We start from the raw sequence: 18099 nt of genomic DNA on the forward strand, positions 1-18099 counted from the left end.
TCCGCTGGGTGAGTGTAAATGGGTTTGACTGGCCGCTGATCCCGAGGTCAGGGCTCGCTAATCCCGCGCTCTCCAAACAGCCCCCCTCCCGCCGGCCCCTTTCGTCATTCAGCCGCAGCAGCCCTGCTGCTGGCACCCGGCTGGAGCGGCCCGCGCCGCCGCAGCGCTGAGCCGCAGCCACTTGTGGCGCCTTGGTTTGCTGCGCTGAAGGCCGAGGTGATCCCTCCCCCTCCTTCTTGGGCCTCGCCTGGAGGGGGCTCCTTGCCCACGAGCACCTGCCCCGAGTACACGCACAACCAGAGGGTATTGCGAGAGCCGCCCCCCGCCCACCACTCTGCCATGTGGCTCTGGGGTGGGGCTGGGAGGGGGGCAGGGGAAGGGGAAGGAGAGGGAAAGCAAAGGTAGGGGGAGGAGGGGAGAAAGGAAGGGGGCAGCTCTAACGGACTGGGGGAGATGAGCGGGGGCTAGGGGAGGAGGAAGGGAAGGAAAAAGTCTGGGGGGAGAGGGAGTGGAAGGGAGGAATGGAACAGAACAGGGGGAGCAGAGGGCAGGGGAGTGGGCGGGGGTCGGCAGAGGGATCGGGCCGCAGGGTGGACGGGAATGGGAGAGGGCAGGAACAGGAGCGGCCACCTCATTTCCCCCAGCAAATCACGCCACAAAGCAGGGTGAAGGGAAAGCACTGAAGCAGATGCCGGTGGTGGTGGTGCAGTCCCAGTTTATTGTGTCCCGCCGCCCACCCGGATTAGCTGGGGGTTTCCGGGGAGGGGTCTACTTTCTGAATAAGAAGAAAACGTTATAGCGCGGCCCAGCGCTCAGCGCCCCCCCCCCCCCCCCCCAGGGCTGATGTTGCCTGAAGGAGGTAGCACAGCTGGGAGGGAGGGTCCGCGCCCAGCCGCCTGGCTCATCTCTCGGGCTTCCTCTCCCGGCGTGGCGATCGAGGGGCTTTGCTCTGGGTGTCCGCAGCTTTGCGGGTAGATTCTGGAGACCCACCCCCTTTCCAAAGAGAGTATTTGAACGGACCACTTCATACAGCCTGATATCTCCCCCAAGAGCTCAGCGTATTCAGTCGCCAATGTCCCTCCCCCACTTTTACCAGCCCTCGGGCTCCTGCACAGTGCCCTCCCCCCCAGGGGGGGAGTGGAGTTTGCGGGAAACCCTAATCCCCAGAGCCCAGCACTGCCCTCACCCCAGCTAGCCGGGCTTCCGAGTCCCCCCACCCCCAACCGTTGGGAAAAGAGCTGCGAGTCAAGGCCAAGTTTGCCTTCTCGTTTGAAGTTTAGAAAGAATCGACCGCCGCCCCCCAGCCTTAGCAAATTATGCCTCCGATCCTGCTGGTCCCTCTCCCCTAAGAGGTCTAGATGAGGGCGGGAGCTAGGCCAGGAGGCAGGAGCCAAGAGAGGGACAGCAGTGTCCAGGGGTGGGGGGCAGAGCTGCATCTCTACCCCTGGGGGGAAGCCCTGAATCCAACCCCCCCAAGCTCCATATAACAGATCTCAGTACAAACGATATTCTCCCCTCCGCCCCCTTCTTTTTAGTGCCTGGAATTTCCTCCTTTACTGAAAACGAAATGCGTAGTTTTTAATTCGTCCATATAGGTGATTTTAATAGCTCTGTCAATCATGTTATAGGATGAACATTTCATACATTTTTGATGTAAAGTACTTAATCCATAAATCGTTTAAACCTATCTTTAGTTCTGCATATTAAATTATTCATTTATATATAACTTGCAAAGAAAAGAGCCCGAAAAATGAACTATTTTACCATACCTAACCCTATTTTTCCGCCTAACAAAGTTGTTTTAATATTGCTTGTAGATGCTGTCTATAGCCACACACGATTTAAAAAAAAAATCAAAGGAGCAAAACCAATAAACCATGAGCAGATAATACATTACATAATCATGTAATTCTCTCTTTGACATTCATGGAGAGGATTTTATTCCCTTGAAAGGAATGCTCGGAATATCTCGGAAATTTATTTAACTGTATTCGGGGTTGTTCTTTTTAATCCCGATAAATTAAAAGTGCAGATATTTCTATTATTTATAGGGCTAATGCTAAATGGGGGAGGGGAAGGAAGAGTGAGGGGGCAGAAAAGGAAGAAAGAAAAGAAAAATCTCACCAAGAGTGGATGGAAATCGTTCTATATTTAGTTTGGAACTGTTCAAATGTTTATTTTCCCAAAAAGGATTATTACATAATTTTAATATGTAGAACAGTGCATACAACAGCATTTCCAAATTATATTTTGTTTATGCAAATTTAGTGGCTTATTTTCTTTCCCCCCTAATAAATCGGAACTTCAGTTACTCTGTAACTCTTAGAGAAAGGGCATGTATCAAGGGTGCACCAAACATTTTAAATATATATACACCCCTATAAACACACGCGTGTACATATACACTCATATTGCGCCACGAGGCGAGAAATATGTGTGTGTATGTGTGTGTCGTATTAAGAAATAGTTCAACAGGTACTCAATTTATTCTGCATATTTAAAAGTACAGATGTGATTATTTTAAATTAGAAAGATGTAGGATCATGCTTGGCTAGAAGGAGCACAACTACAGAGCTTTCCCATAAGGTACTGGTTTGTGTGTGCGGTGTTTGTACACTGAACATTTCACAAACCTCCTCTGCTGAAAATCTAAACCTGCACACACAACGGTTTAATAAAGGATCCAAATAGTTACAAAAAGGATTTTTATTACCTTGTTAGAAATCAATAGACATCTTTCAGTAAAATTTCGCAATCACTTTAACGAATGAGTGGTTTAAACAAAATTATCAAAATGACTCCAAAGAGTTACATATGTCAATTGTCATGTTAGCATTATAGTTAAAGTGCAATCTCTAATACGGACCGAACCCGCTCCTTATTAACCAACTAACATTGCCCCATTTTTGGATGGATAAATTACTTATTCACCAGCAATAAAAAGATGCTCTAAAGCCTGCTGTAACGATGTTTCCACTCTGGATGTTAAAATATTTCTTTTTCTTTTTTGTTTAAATATGTTACGACTAATTTCAAAATTTATTTGCTACAATATGATTTTTAAATGCAATACGGAGTGCTGTCGTTACTATTAAATGAAGTTTACAGCAAACTTTTAATTCCAGAATATCGCAAGGTACCGATAAACACGTAGAAAAAAATATAATCATTTTTCAAAGCATTAAACAACATCAGGATCCTGTTAGGAACAAATACATCATTTTTGCTTGACAGCTTTTCACACCAGTTGTTAAGAACTTGCATTCCAGTTACACAGGATTTGTGTGTATGTGTGTGTGTGTGTGTGTGCGTGTGTGAAGTCCAGCGTTGTTTGCAGCCCCCTCGGGGGAGTTGGGAGGGCCAGGACTTCTTTTAATATTTTTGGTACAGAGATTGTTTTTCATTACACTCAAACCCAATCAGTTTCTCTTGCAATTGTTGTGGTGATTGGAGAAGAACTTGTGCACATGCTGTAGCCTTTGCATCCCTCCGGGACAAGGTTTCCAATTTCCCATCGCTGCTGGGATCCCCAGTCTGAAATCTGAGGGAAAGGGAAGGCAGACCGTCCAGACCTGAGAAGAGCCCCTAACCTAGTTCAAGGTGGAAAAGTTTCCTAGCCATGAAGTCACTCCAGGTTTGGACAGTCAGTTCCACAAATAAAATAAACAAAATGAACCATGAGTACTATGGAAAGTATTTTAATAGGTCGCCTTCTTAACAATACTTAACAGCTATTAAAATAATCTTTAAAAAAAAGCTACACCACTTTTGTTACTTTCATCCCTTCAGTTTTATATAGATGGTGAGAAATCTAAACACAATACGGGATTTGTTTTCTGTTATTTTCTGATCATATTTTTTAAATTCCTTTTCAATTTCTAGGTTTACCGGTTATATTTTAAGGCATACCATGCGTATAAAATTAGTACCTTTCGGGTTTATTGAAAAAAAAAAACAGGTGACTTTTTCCACTTTGAAATTTATTTAACTCAGTATTCAACGAACGCATCCTTAGGAATTTTCTTTAGCAGAAAGGCTTTTTAGTAAACTATATACACAATTCCCTCGTAACGCCTAAAATAAAAATTAATTCACAATGCATTTACAAGAAATCATACAAAAACAAACAAAACAAAAAATAAAAATAAAGGTACAATAAAGTTTTACAAAACCAAGAATAATGTTGCAGTCGGGGAAAAAAGTTTTATAAATAAACGAACAAATAAAACCCCCGCAATAACATCTACAAAAACTTTTACGTGTGGTTTTGGATTTGTCTTAGTACATGTGTAATAAATGAGAACTGTTTCCCCATCAACTTTGTCTTAATTAGGCAATAAAAAGCCTACACAAGAAGCGATCCAAGGAAGAAGCGGGTAACGCTTCTGCGGTATAAAAGTTGGCATCGCCTAGATCTTTGTGTGATTATTCTTATTTTTTTTTGTCTTTTTGTGATTTTTTTCTCTTTAGCAAATAAAACGCTCTATGCCTCGTGGATGAATGATAAATACTGTACAAAAGTCTCAATAAAACACAGAATTTCAGTCTAAAACGCAAAAACTAGTTTGAGAAACTAGTCCTAAAAAAGGTAATTAGAGCAATCATTACCTTTTTTCTCATTATTAATTATTATTTATTATTATTATTATTACAAGAACATCCACACATTTTCTGTACAAAAAGGGAGCCGGCGGGGTGTGTGCGCTGGGGAGGGAAGTGGTGGTGGCGGCCAGGCAGACAGAGGTACCGTTCAGCCGGGTTCAATGCAAGTTTCTGTCCCTCTCCTTCCCTCCCGTCTCAGATATGTGTCAAGGGGACCGTGCCATTGACCCCCGTGCTGGCGCTCTGGTAATGCTGGGGCAGGGAGTGAAGCCGGCTCTGCGCCGCAGCCGGGTCCCCTCCTTCTCCGGCCGGTAAGTACATACTGATCATCTCCCTCAGGTCCCCGGGGCACGGAGCCCGTGAGTGCGAGGTGACAGGCGGGCTCACGCTGGGCTCCGACTTGACCAGCGAGCCCAAGGCGCCCAGAGCTCCGGAGGAAGCCGCCGCCGCGGCAGCGGCCGCCGCGGCCGCCGCGGCCGAGTTCTGGTGGGGCTGGGCGCCGTAGGAGATGGCCCCGTAGCCCGAGGGCGAGGCGCTCATGTAGCCCTGCGAGTTGGAGATGGGGCTGTACTGCAGCGCACTCATGTCGTAGCGGTGCATGGGCTGCGGGTTGTGCGGGTGCGGATGGTGCGGGTGCGGGTGGTGCGGGTGCCCGCCGCTGCCCGGGTGCTGCCCGTAGGCGAGCTGCGCCTCCTGCATCATCGCTGCCGCCGCCGCCGCCGCCGCTACCGAGCCCGGGTAGGCGCCGTTGGCCCAGCCGTTCATGTGCGCGTACCCCCCGCTGGCCGTGCCGCCGGGACTCTCCAGCCGCTGGCCGACCCCGGCGGGGCTCATCCCGACTCCCATGCCCACCCCGACCCCGGCGGGGCCTCCCCCTGCCGAGCCGGCGCTGAGCAGCCCCCCGGCCAGCGAGTACTTGTCCTTCTTGAGCAGGGTCTTGGTCTTCCTGCGGGGCCGGTATTTATAATCCGGATGCTCCTTCATGTGCAGCGCCCGAAGCCGCTTCGCTTCGTCGATGAAGGGTCTTTTCTCGGCCTCGGACATGACTTTCCACTCGGCCCCCAGGCGCTTGCTGATCTCCGAGTTGTGCATTTTGGGGTTCTCCTGGGCCATCTTCCGGCGCTGGCCCCGGGACCACACCATGAAGGCGTTCATGGGTCTCTTGACCCGGTCTTGGTTCGCTTTGTTCCCACCGCCGCCGCCGCCGCCTCCTGCTCCGGTCTGGCCCGTTAGGTTAGTGGGGCCCTGGGCTCCGCCGGGGGAGTGCAAGTCCGTTTCCATCATCATGCTGTACATTCAAGTAGCTTTTTATTTTCCACCGGCACCAAGCATAAAAATATCAAACATAGAGAGCCAAGAAGGAAGGGACGAGAAAAGACAAAAAAAAAAAAAAAAAAAAAAAAAAAAGAGAGAGCACAACCGGCAACACCTTAGGCAAAAACTTTCTCCTTTGAAAATCACTTTCAAGGCTTGCTGGCGATCTGGATTCAAGCTGCTCAAACAGGTGCAAGGCAAACTTGCTGCTTCACTTTGCAAGGAGGAGGAGTGTGCAGAGCACTCAGAAATGTCCTTCTTTCTCTCCGGCACACACACGCACACCCCTCCTCTCTCTCTCTCTCTCCCTTATTCTTAATAGAGCTATTTTGTTGTTGTTGTTCTTTGCTAACTTCTAGAGAGCTTGTGTGTGACTTGCGTCCGCTGCTCCCAGGTGAACAGAGCAGAAGAGAGAGGAAAAGCCACCGAAAAAAGTAATTAAACGATAACTAAAAAAGAGGGAGAGAGTGAGGAGAAGAAAATAGAGAGGAGGGGGAGAAAAAAAAAACCCCAGAGCCAGAGAGAAGTTGCACAGTAATTTGTTCTCTGTGGTTTCCCTCCTCTTGCCCGGGAGGAATCAGGAGAGGAGGAGCTGGCGAGAGACACACAGAGAGAGGAGTCCAGCAGCCATACACCGCGCACCGAACTGGGATTAAATGAGTTTGCCGTGGCCAATCGGAACGCGGCGGCGGGGGATTATTTGCATGGCGCGCTGAGGAGTGACGTCCGGAGGTGAGAAGTATAAACTATTCTGGGGGTGGAGGGGAGGTTGGGAGGGGCCAGAGTAGGGGTCACGGCTACCCTGCTTTGCCCTGCTAGGTAAAGAGGAGTTATCAGTAATTAAATACCATTATAATCCTGCAACAATAATACCCCTCACTCGAAACACTTAGAGTGCTAGCTACAGAGTCTACAAAAGTCAGGAAATTACAAAGTTATGGATGACATTCTTGCCTTAACTCTGGCAGGTGCGTGTGTGCCTGTGTCAGGACAACATGATGGTGCGTGGTGGGAGACATGAAATGTTTTGTTGGCATGGCTTTGCGTGCGTGTGTGTTCGCTGGAGAACCACGGGAACACACCATCTGCATTCCTGAGCGCTAGCCTTACATTTGAATCTTCTGCCTGCGTGACCTTAGAGACCACACGCTTCCTTAAATTCTCACTGAACGTTCTCTCACTCCTTTTAAAAGATGGGGGTGGTGAAATGGTTGGGGGAACCTATATTATTCTCATATATTTACTCAACAGACCTTTTAATCAATCCAGTACATCCATATGAACGCACTTGTTTAAAACCTTCGCAGCTGTTACAGTGGTTTGTATATAGTAGCACACCTCGGTAGATTAATAAATAATATCAACATGCCAGTCCATAACTCGATGTTTACTATGTTAAATTTGGAGTTGAAAAGACAATGGCCCGATCCCGCACCCCTTATTCAGAGAAATCTCCCACGGCTATATCAGCGCAGATCTCCTAATTGTGTGGTAGAGATCTATCCATTCTTCCTAAGGAGTTATATCTACTGGAGCATTGCCTGAATGATGACTGTAGACTCGGACCATAAATGTTTCTACCCAAGTTAATGACATGGCTGTTCCAAGTACTGAAAATATACAAAGGCCTAGTCCATAATACTGTATAGGCTAATCACCTAAATTGCTATCGTTATATATTTAGATCTAGGGGCATTAAAGTACCTGAGACTCCTAAATGTATATATAAACATCTTGTATTTCTATAAAGTAAACATGGACAACTTAATTCTTTGTGAAAACGTTAAAGGGAACATTTTTGTTCCCTGGCTGAGCAGTGAGACAGATTACAGTGATTTTGTATTGCGGTGCAAATAAGGGTGTATAACGAAAGTGACGATATACCCTTAATATCGTCCTGTAAATGCCCATTCTATAGTACAAATAAACATATATGAATCATGATCATAATAATATTTCATCGTGTGGGGGGAAATGTTCACCTGGCATCCCCTCTTTTTCTCCCACGTTATGTGAGTGTTAATTTTCGTGACCCTAATGGCTGTCCAAAGTACAGAAATAATACCACTCACCGCCATTACTGTTATTACTGTAGAACTTTTATATAGTAGGGTTATTATAATATACAAGGCAACAGCATGATGTTCTGTGTCCAGATTAAACAATTTTCATTTTAGATTACTCCACATTAAGTGGTATTCTCCTCACGTTCATTTTGATTAATTTAGAGGAATAATATTACTTTACATACAATTTGGATTAGATGTATGAGGCCTGCTCCTGCTCCCACTATATTCAGTGAGAGTTTTGCCATTGACTTTAATGGGAGCAGGATTCAGGCGCTATTTTGCAATCTGCTGTTTGTTTCTTTGATGCAAAACTTCCCTTGAAGTCATTAGTGAAATCAATGGGAGATTTACTTAACTAAGGATTATAGGATCGGGCCCTCAGTGTTTTAGTAGCCTGTTTATTTTAGTTAATTATAACGAGTTTGTTACATCTGTAGGGGAAAAACAAACCAAACATTTTAGTTGTTTAATAATGTATTTTAAAAGTTAACAATTAATAAGTATCAGAGGGGTAGCCGTGTTAGTCTGAATCTGTAAAAAGCAACAGAGGGTCCTGTGGCACCTTTGAGACTAACAGAAGTATTGGGAGCATAAGCTTTCGTGGGTAAGAACCTCACTTCTTCAGATGCAATTAATAAGTGTATGTGTGTGGGGAATTGTTTAAGAAATAAATACGTTTCCCCTTTGACAGCTGATAAAGAAAGGAGAGTTGAGTATTGTAATAAACCAATAAAGGCAATGATTTATAAGAAGTTATAACTCTTTTTGTCACTTAACGACCGAGTGATATTTTATTTTTGAAATTAGATTTTAAAATAGCCAAAGACCTGAAAATAAGTTGTATGAAACGGTTTTGGTGCCATCTTTTCCATAGGAATTCGGCAATTCGTTTAACACATACCCCGAAATCTAACGTTCATCACAGGAAGAAGTTATAATTCTTGGAATTTGGATAACTGACTTTGACTCAGTATAGATTTTTTTTCTCTATCAATCATGTTCTCGCAAATTGTTTCCAAATATGATATTGCCCTTTGTTTCCCCGTGCATTTAAACTGACGGTAGATGTTTAGCCTTGAATTATATATACTGCGCTATTGCAAGTGTTCAAAGATTCCGCAATAAACCTTTTATGGATTATGTTACTGTGGCCCAGTTGCAGGCACTATGGGTGTCTGCATTTATGAGCGTTAAACTCAAACTGCAGGTGTAACTTGTTGCCAAGTGACAGTTGATTGACAGCTGCTGCGTGTGCCAATCAGGCAGCAGCAGGACACCCAGCGCCAAGACTCCGAGTCTGGCAAAGGGAGAAGAAAAGCCGTACACTAGCTCATCCATAATCGTTCTACGTTCTCTGGAAGCAATGCCACCCCCTCTTCCAGTAAACAAACAAACCTCAAACAATAAAACTCATCGGCTCCTCTCCTTCCACAACAACAAAAATGCCGCAAAGAAAATACCCACCAACAAACCAAACACAAACAGGCAAGGGCGAGGAGCTCTGCCTAGCACTGATGCTATTTGGATGAGGCCATGTCACATTGTGCCATCCCTTTGAGGATCTCAAGGGGAATAGCGCTGTAGGATTGCAGCCCGCACATCCGCATGTCCCCCCGGGACAGACAGCACAGCTAGCTGTGAAGCGACAGGGCTGACTGCGAATCTTTGCACTCACTCCCAGAGCTTCATTGGTGGGTTCATTGGTGTGTGTGTGTGTGTGTATCTAGTTTAGCTCCTTGACTATATTTGCACTTCGTTCTTGAGTTTCCTGACAGGAGATTGTGGCGTTCTTGTACAACACCGACTTGGGATAAAGAGCAGCCCAGGGTAGTGAGCGGGCATCTAAGTTCCTGTTCTTTTCTCTGGCCTCACTTCCCAGTATGTTGTGGTGGGTTGCAGAGCACAGAGCAGATCCAGGCTCGAGCAATCAGGCCTCCAGGCCTTTAATAACTAGGGTGACCAGATGTCCTGATTTGATAGGGACAGTCCCGATTTTGGGGTCTTTTTCTTAGATAGGCTCCTATTACCCCCACCCCCTCTGGATTTTTCACATTTGCTGTCTGGTCACGCTATTAATAACTTTCCCAGAGTGAAGCTAAAAGCGAGTGGACTCCGCGACGCTGTGCAATAGCAGGACGGACATGGTCCTGCTGGCATCGCCCCGCCGGGCTGCGGGCAGCTACTCGGGCTGGCTGCGGGGAAGAGATTTCCCTAAACTCGCTATCTGCAGCGAGAAGTGCAGTTCAAACCTGCTCGAAGTTAGGCGGGGGCAAGAGAGGAGAGCGGGGGCGGGGGCCAGCCTGTGTGTGGGCGGGGGACGGTATTTTTAGGAACTAAATGCAGCGCTGATGCCTCCGCTCCTCTGGGACCAGGCTCCGACGAGGAAACCTAAATGTCGGGGAAAGCCGGGCCAGCGGAGGCGTCCCCAGAGGAGAGCAGAAGGCGTCCGCCCCCCAGCGCCGACAGCGGGGTCGAAAGGGTTAAAGGTCCCGCATCCGGCGCTGGCGCAGCCCGGGGGTGGAGGAAGCGCAGGCTTGCCCCGCTTGCGCTGCGTCTGGAGCCACAAGTGATTCCCTCCCCCCCACCAAGCTCCGCTTGGCTGCGAGCCGCACCTCGCCAGGCGGCGTCTCCCTCCTGCGTGAGCGCTCTTGTGGCGGGAAGGGAGCCCAGCTGGGGGATCCCGCCTTGCCTCCTCTGCAGCCCGCCTGCGCCTCCCCCAGCGGGCCAGAAGCCGGCGCTGTGGCTGCTGCCAGAGGTCGTGAGCGGCTGGGCCCCTGTGAGGAGGGGGAGGAGGAAGCAACGCCTGCAGCAAAGGACCCAGCTCCGGGCTGTAGCGAGCCAGCGCTGGACTCCGGAGGAGATCCCCAGCGCAGGCTGCGATCGCCGTCTGCTGGCTGCAAAGTAACTCAGAAACACCGCCTCGCTGCCTGTCTCTGCTTCCCTGGCCAGAGCAGTGCCCGGAGCCGGCTGCTTCAGCCCTCTCCAGCTCACCTCTAGTCCTCTCTGCCCACACCCCCGGGTTCAGCCTCTTCCCCGTCTGATTGCAGTCCTGTGACAATCCCCGTGCGGATGTCCCCCCACAGGCTTGGCTTTAAGCAGCATCCCTTCCAGGTCGCCCATGCCCTTACTGAACAGGCTCCTGGCCAGTGCAGAATCAAAACCGACTCTGCTTGTGAAATCCAGCTCGGAGCATCATCTGGACCAGCGACAAGCAACCGGAGCAAAAGAACAAGTCTTTAGTGTCTCGGTAACTTTGCAAGAATGTGATCATGCTTTGGACTCAAAGCAATAGCCAGTTGGGATGGATAGCGACCGAGACAAGGGTAAATAAATAAAGTCCTCCCTTCCCTTTCCAATACTAACAGTTAATTTGGAGATCCTAACTCCACAATCCTAAAGCAAATATATCATCTCTCTGTGTATTTTCTGTTGACGCTTCTTTGCTCGCTGGGTGAAAACGTTTGGAGAATCTCTGGAGCTTTCGAGTAGGGGCTCACCCTGTGAACAGTACTCGCACATATAATTCAAATTTCACAGCTGACCTGCTCTGAAAACCTCAATCAGCTTCTAATTGAAGGGAAAACAAAATATTGCTTCCCTACAGCAGAGCTAACGATTTAATCATTATATCAGACATTATAGCTTTTAATTAGGCTAATGCTGATACTGTATGGGAAGAGATAATTCAACACAGTTCTTGATGAATTCTGTAATTGGGTTAACGGAGGAGCGGTTGGGGGAAGAGACGTCAATATTCAAGCTGTGTCTATAGCCACCAGGTTTATGAATGAAAGAAAAGGGAAAAGGCTAACCCCCCGACAAGAAATGTCTTTCCCCTTTCCCAAGGAGAGCTGTGCCATCAAGGGAAAACTCCAAAAGGCAAAGGTTTCTCTAACCACACACCATGTACCCCCCAAATATGAGCAGTCATGGTCCTTCTGCAAATCCTTTAGTTACTGTTTTAATTCTTTCTTGTCCATATTAGGGTTAAAATAAAACCCCAATCAGACCGAACGGCAGCTTTTTATTGTTAGTCATACAAACTATTACTAGGAAACGGGAAAGATTTGTCCTATCTCTAAAGTTGGGTTCGATCTTGTTTCCCCTCAAAATCAACGAAAACAGAGCTTCCTAAACATGGACCACTGTTCTTTTTTCAATGTCAGCGCACTGATGAGCAAACGCCAAAGTCACCAAAACTTAATGACAACATACAGGAATTTGTAAGGGACAAAAGAAGGGGACATACATATAGAAAGGAAAAACAGACGGATATTAACCTGTGACGATTAATGTAAATTTTGATGAAACATTATTAAAACCAAGCAGATTCCCTTAGTACAAGCAACAACCCCAACTGCTTGGGAAATAAATGTAGCTCTGAAGCTACTTAAATGGAACTGACTGTACTACTGGGACGTTTATAACAGTTCTCTAGGTAGGGATACTAAACTAAATACAAAAGTGTATTGAATACACTAGTCTGATTTAAAAAAAAGAATAAATGGTTGTTAATAAACAATTCGATCACTTACTAAATACATCTGTAATTATGGTTTTGTAAACCATCATTATCGCAAACCAGATGTTTAAATGAGGTCCGGAAGAGCCATTTTCAAAGGGAATTCTGCTCAACTTTTTTCCAGATCAAGCTAGTATTGATAAATTACTCTTCAATGCGATAGAAAGAGTTTAGAAATCCCTAGCTTTTGTTGTCACTCCTTCATTTCTATCTGATACTGACTTTCAGTAAGTGCTTTATATTTTGGTTGCGCCTAAATGAAATAGTATCGATCTTCTGTATGTTTGATCTACACTACAGTCTTCAGTCACACTGAAGTTTCATCGGAGCCCTGGCTTGTGGATGAACTGGCAGTACCAAGTTGTCAGATTCAAGAGCTAACAATCAGGGAGAAACTGCAAGACACACTTAAATGAAGTTGGGATTGTTAGCCTGAGACTAATGGGAGAGTTTTCTGCCCCCTTTTTTTTCCATTACAGAATATGTCGATATTAGTACCTATTTGAACAGGACCGGATCCTTAGTCCAATAGGAGTTTGTGGTTCGCAAAAAGGGCAGGACCCATTTTTTAATCACGTTTTGTCAGCAGGAATCTTTTATAAAATGTTTGTTTATATTATGTATTAACCAGATTTCCAGCACAATATTGTTTTGATAGAGAAATATTCTGTATTGTGATCCATCCTTGTGTTATTTTGTCAGTAATTACAGTAATATTAAACGGGTCATTGATAAGATTCCAGTGACACAAACCCCTGTAATTAAAAAGCCTGAATACACCTTTTTTTGCCTTACATAAAAGTTGTAATTTTCAAGTCTTCTGGTTTTTTTTAACTGTTAAAGTACACACGTGTAATATGTGCTAATCAGGATGCAAAATACCAAATGTATTATGAAATGTAGGTTTATGTTGTCTTATTTTGTCAGTTTTAAGGGATACTAGACCATTGCTTTTCACAAGACACGTTAATCAAAAGATACGTTAGACAACAAATGTGCCGAATAATTGACATCCTAGAAAAAAAATGTGTAGTTATGTTTTTGTGAAGTTTAACTTTTAAATCGAGAAAAAGAAGAACAGGTAAAGTGGGCAAGAAACGGGCATTATTAGAAAATTAGGCTTTAAAATAGGGCTTCTGTTATATGTATCATTAAGATACGGAAAAGCGCTACAGCCACCGTACAGTATTGCTTGTAAACAACAGTAAGACAATATCTCACGAATTTATGGCGCGTCGCCTAGAGAAACTGGAATGATAGCATTGTAACTAAAATATTTCTATTTGACATCCTCGCTCGTTAGCCAAAAATAGAAAAGGCCTCACTCAGTCAAAGAGGTAGACAAGTCAGAACGAATTTATATGAAATAAGTAAATAAATAAATAAAGAAGAGAAACCACAGCAGCTTTTTCTGGCGGACCATCCCAGTTATTGCAAATTAGATTAGCTACACAGGCTTCAATATAAACATGACATGAGGTTCACAGGAGAGTGAAAGGATCATCCACTCCAATCTCTCTTTTCATCGAAGCATCTCACATAAATTACATCTTGTCCTTTAATACACTTTTCAATGAGATTAAAACATCACTTTGACACAATTTCAAGCCTTTTCAGTCGCATCCAGTGCTTACTTCAGAAAACAGAAAACAAGGGGAAAAGTAGGAACATCTAAATAATTTCAAAATGCTATTCTGGAAGTTAAAAACACCCAGAGGAAATAAATGATCCTTTTGCTCCATCTAACGCCATTAGCGTAGTCATCTAAAGGCATCAACCTAACTCCACCAAGCAAAGAGAATAATCCTATTTCCTTTGCAGCAAGTGGAGATATTATGACTACTTGGCTGCAGCTAGGAGACCCTCTCGCCGTGTTTATTTGCCTCTTTGCCAGCGAGTAGTTTGAAAAAAAAATCCTCATTTTACAAGATCATTTACCTGATACTTCACATTACACCTGCAAGAATTGTTAATGAGGTGTACCTTGTGCACACTGTAATGCTGGATAGCTACAGAACTACACACGCCTATACAAATAAATATTTTATAACATGATCATTGGAAAGGCTGGAAAAAGAGTGGTGGGGGGCTGTTTTATTAACAAACAGTCCAGGGTAGAAAATGAAAGCGCTTGCAACTTCCTATGTTTGTTCTTTAACTGAAACCAGCAAAGTTGATGCAAAAGGTGAGATGGATACAAAACCACACAGATTCCGCTAATTTAGAACACTCTATAAACCTGTGCAGGTAAAAAACAGGTTTCTTCGCTTCAAAATATTATACTAGGTTTTCTCTTTTTCCTCAGTGCCATGTAGACGTAACTATCGTCCCATGAGCTGTGGGTTCCTAAACCTATTTGTAAAGGAACTTCAGATGACAAGGGTTATTTATATTTAAATTGATTATCTGGATTTATTAATCTAGCTACTAATCCTTTTTGATGGACAATACTCTGCATGTATCGCTAAGCTGAGGAATTGAATGCCGAAACCTTTCCTTCCTTTTGATTCCTATCGTTTAAAGTTAGTTTGGTCCGGATCCTATTTCACTAAACCAAATCCCGCTGTTCTGGTTTGCAGGAGGGCATTTTCACAACGTAGTTGTCTGCAGGATCGTGTGTATCCTGCGCTTTGAATACAGCAGCCCAATATCTGTCACTCCTCGTTTGCCCTACACCCCCCAATACTTGGGCAGGATAGTCCTGGGACCGAGGATGCATTCCTTCCCCCCCCACCCTCTTCCAGGCACATGTGGAGCCAACTCCATGACTTCCAGAGATTGCAGGTTCACGGTTAACCCTTCGTTCTGATGGGGCTGTCTCCCAAGAGGGATTTGTGCAGTTACTTTGAACTCTTGTCCTAGGGTTTCATTTCCTACCATCTGCATGTGCTGCAAGTGTCATCGCACTTCAGGGGCTCACAGCTACCAAGGCACCATTGGCCTCATACAGAAGACAAGCCTCGCAATTTGGCTCCCAACTGCACCTCACTATCACGCCCAAGTCAATATATACGCGCTCAGGTTAAGGTGGATGTTCCAACGTTTACAACGCAGAGCAACTAAATTACCCGCAGACCGCTGGGTTGTCTCGCCCTTTCCTGGATATCCTCTTAGTCCTAAACGTGCTGGGAGAGCACCTTCACATGTTTAAAGTTTCGGGCCAACTTTTTAAGCATGCTGTAGTACAGGCAACCTGACCCATGAAGTTTATCTCGAACGGAATGTTGCAGATAACATAGCTACTCTCTCCCTAAGATAACTAGCTACTATCTATATTTTGTGATCAGCAATGAACGATTATTTAGCAGGTTTGGCGTGGGTCGCGGTTTACTTTACAACTTTGCTTAATGACAAGAAGAGTTTTCCGTGTCCCTTTCTCTAGTAGATCCTGTAAATATCCAGATCGTTCCCCCAATCTCTCTCTCTCACACACACACCTTAACAAAGAGGTTTTCAAACCGAAACCCGCTGCAGCAGCCTGCGGGAATCAATGCGATAAAACGGGTTTTTAATGGGTTAATTGACTGGAGTTGCTATCATGTTTAAACACCTGTTTCTGAAAGGAGATTCAGCCAAATCCTGTCCCCACCCCAATCGATAGCTGCTCCATTGGCTGTTGATCGACCAAAACAAAACAAAAAATCCATTTCACCTTTTAAAGTTCGTCACAGTTTATGGCAACCATAAGGGGAGGCCACACACAATATCTACAACAGCTCAGAGCTAGAGGTTACACTCTGGTCTCAAGACCAGGAAAGATTATCCCCAATAATTAAGAGTTTCTTTAGCGGTACTTATTTATTGATTGAAGGCTCTCGTCCTTTTACATAATGAAACTTAACGAGAGTGCGATTTCACACTCAGGAAGTAATAGATTTCCGTGTCACCTTTACACAAGGCTCCGACCCAAATGTAATTAGATCAGATTAAAGTATGTGTTGCCCGAAACTCGCGGGGAGAATAGAGAGTAGGTGCTGCTCAACCAGGCTGCACGAGAAATGCTCGCAGCCCGCATGAACGTGCCTTACCAGGGGCAGGGCACCAGTTCTTATAGCGGAGAACCTTTGCTATTGATTTTTTTGGGCAGGATTAATACAGTCAGGACCGCCGGTCAGTCAACGTTAAATTGATTCTTTGCCCCAAACACCTTTCAGTCAATGGCACCCGCGTTGCGACCTGTCAATTTTTTTTTAAAAAACGTAATTGTAAAACCGCCGAATTAGCTCCTTCTGCAGCGCGCAGGCGAGGGGAGCCCGCAGCCTCCTCCTCCGCTGAGCCGGGAGAGAGCAGCAGCCCCGCGCCACGCCAGGGCGCTCGGAGCGCCAGAAACCTCCCCACCCTCTGCTCCCTCCTGGGGAGGGGGTGGGGTGCACAGCCCGAAAAAAACACTGCAAAAAGCCCGCTCAGTGTCACAGCCGAGAAACCAGCGAGGGCAACCTCCCTTCCCCCTGCTCTAACTGCCAAAAGCAAGTTGGGAGCCGCCCTCCCCTCAGGAAACTCAGCGCTGAAACCTCCCCTCCGCCCTCCCCACCCGCACCCGCCAGGGTGAAGACCCCCCTCAAAAGTTCCAGGCACACTTACAGTTCCTCTTCCAGCTCCAGCCTCCTCCCAATAGCAGCTCGGGGCCAGGCTTTCCCCCTGGGCAATCTGACATTGACACCTTCCTCAAGCCTCGCTGTACAGACACACACATCTGGAGAGCTCGCTACAGCGCTGGCTAGTTACACCTCGAGAGAGCTCGGGAAATACCTACCCTCCTAGCCCCTAGCCCAGCCTAAGCGCCCAAGCGGCTGTCACAGCCAGCAGTGCCCGGCTACACAGGCACACTCAGCACTCACACCCATCCACACACTGCACGGGGGAGAGAGAGAGAGAGAGAAGGAAATGAAATTTATTATTGATAGAAAAGACTTTAAAGACAATTTCAAGTTATTGTTTCGCTCTGGAAAAAGAGGGGCTTGTCTCTCCCCCCCCTCACATAATGAAACGCCTTTTGTGTGGCCCTGAACAATACCAAACAAGTACTCTAATAAATAGCCACTTTTTTGTTCCGTCTCGACAGTGAATAGAATTGAGCAGTTGGTTTGAGAGCAGCTGGGACGCTGCTTTGAACAGGGAGGTGGAGCCGAGCCCTTCCTTTCCTTTCTCTCCCCTTCCCTTCTCTCTCTCTCTCTGGCTCAGATGCACTTTCTGTTCTAACCTTGTCTTTCTCCCTCCCTCTCGTGCTGGCCCACTTTCCCTTCTCTCTCTCTCAGCCTTCACCTTTCCCTGGGAATATTTCGTGTATGCAAAGAGCATCCTTTCGGTAGCCTCAGCGGCTCCAGGCACCTGTGCTGCACAGTTACCTCTATTTGGATCCTTCACCCCCCCCCCTCGATCATCCCTGTCTTTGATCACTTCTTAGATTTCCTTCTTTTCTTCCCCGTAGTCTTTAAATAGCCCCACAGCTCCGAATTAACACTTCGTACACTGCCAGACCCTCCTTGCCACTCCTGTGTTGCCAATAAACTTGGATTTCTCACTGAGCCGTCCATGGCTTCTTTGGGGTTATATAATCTGGAGGATGAGCTGCTTATTCCTCGCTCTTTTCCT

General features: G+C 46.0%; 1 protein-coding gene and 1 long non-coding RNA gene across 2 annotated transcripts in view; both read right to left on the minus strand.

Moving 5' to 3' along the window:
* LOC128827420 (uncharacterized) overlaps window positions 1-17333 on the minus strand; it is a 33357-nt gene extending 16024 nt beyond the window's left edge. Inside the window, exon 1 of the long non-coding RNA XR_008442954.1 lies at window positions 17089-17333. This is a non-coding gene — a long non-coding RNA (uncharacterized LOC128827420). The remainder of the gene's footprint in view (window positions 1-17088) is intronic.
* SOX1 (SRY-box transcription factor 1) lies at window positions 2692-6635 on the minus strand. The gene has a single exon (XM_054011266.1). The coding sequence runs from the start codon at window positions 5896-5898 to the stop codon at window positions 4798-4800; it is 1101 nt and encodes a 366-aa protein (XP_053867241.1). The 5' UTR covers window positions 5899-6635; the 3' UTR covers window positions 2692-4797.
* Window positions 17334-18099: the final 766 nt, after the last annotated feature.

The sequence above is a fragment of the Malaclemys terrapin genome, chromosome 1 (assembly GCF_027887155.1).
Source record: "Malaclemys terrapin pileata isolate rMalTer1 chromosome 1, rMalTer1.hap1, whole genome shotgun sequence".
NCBI lineage: Eukaryota > Metazoa > Chordata > Testudines > Emydidae > Malaclemys > Malaclemys terrapin.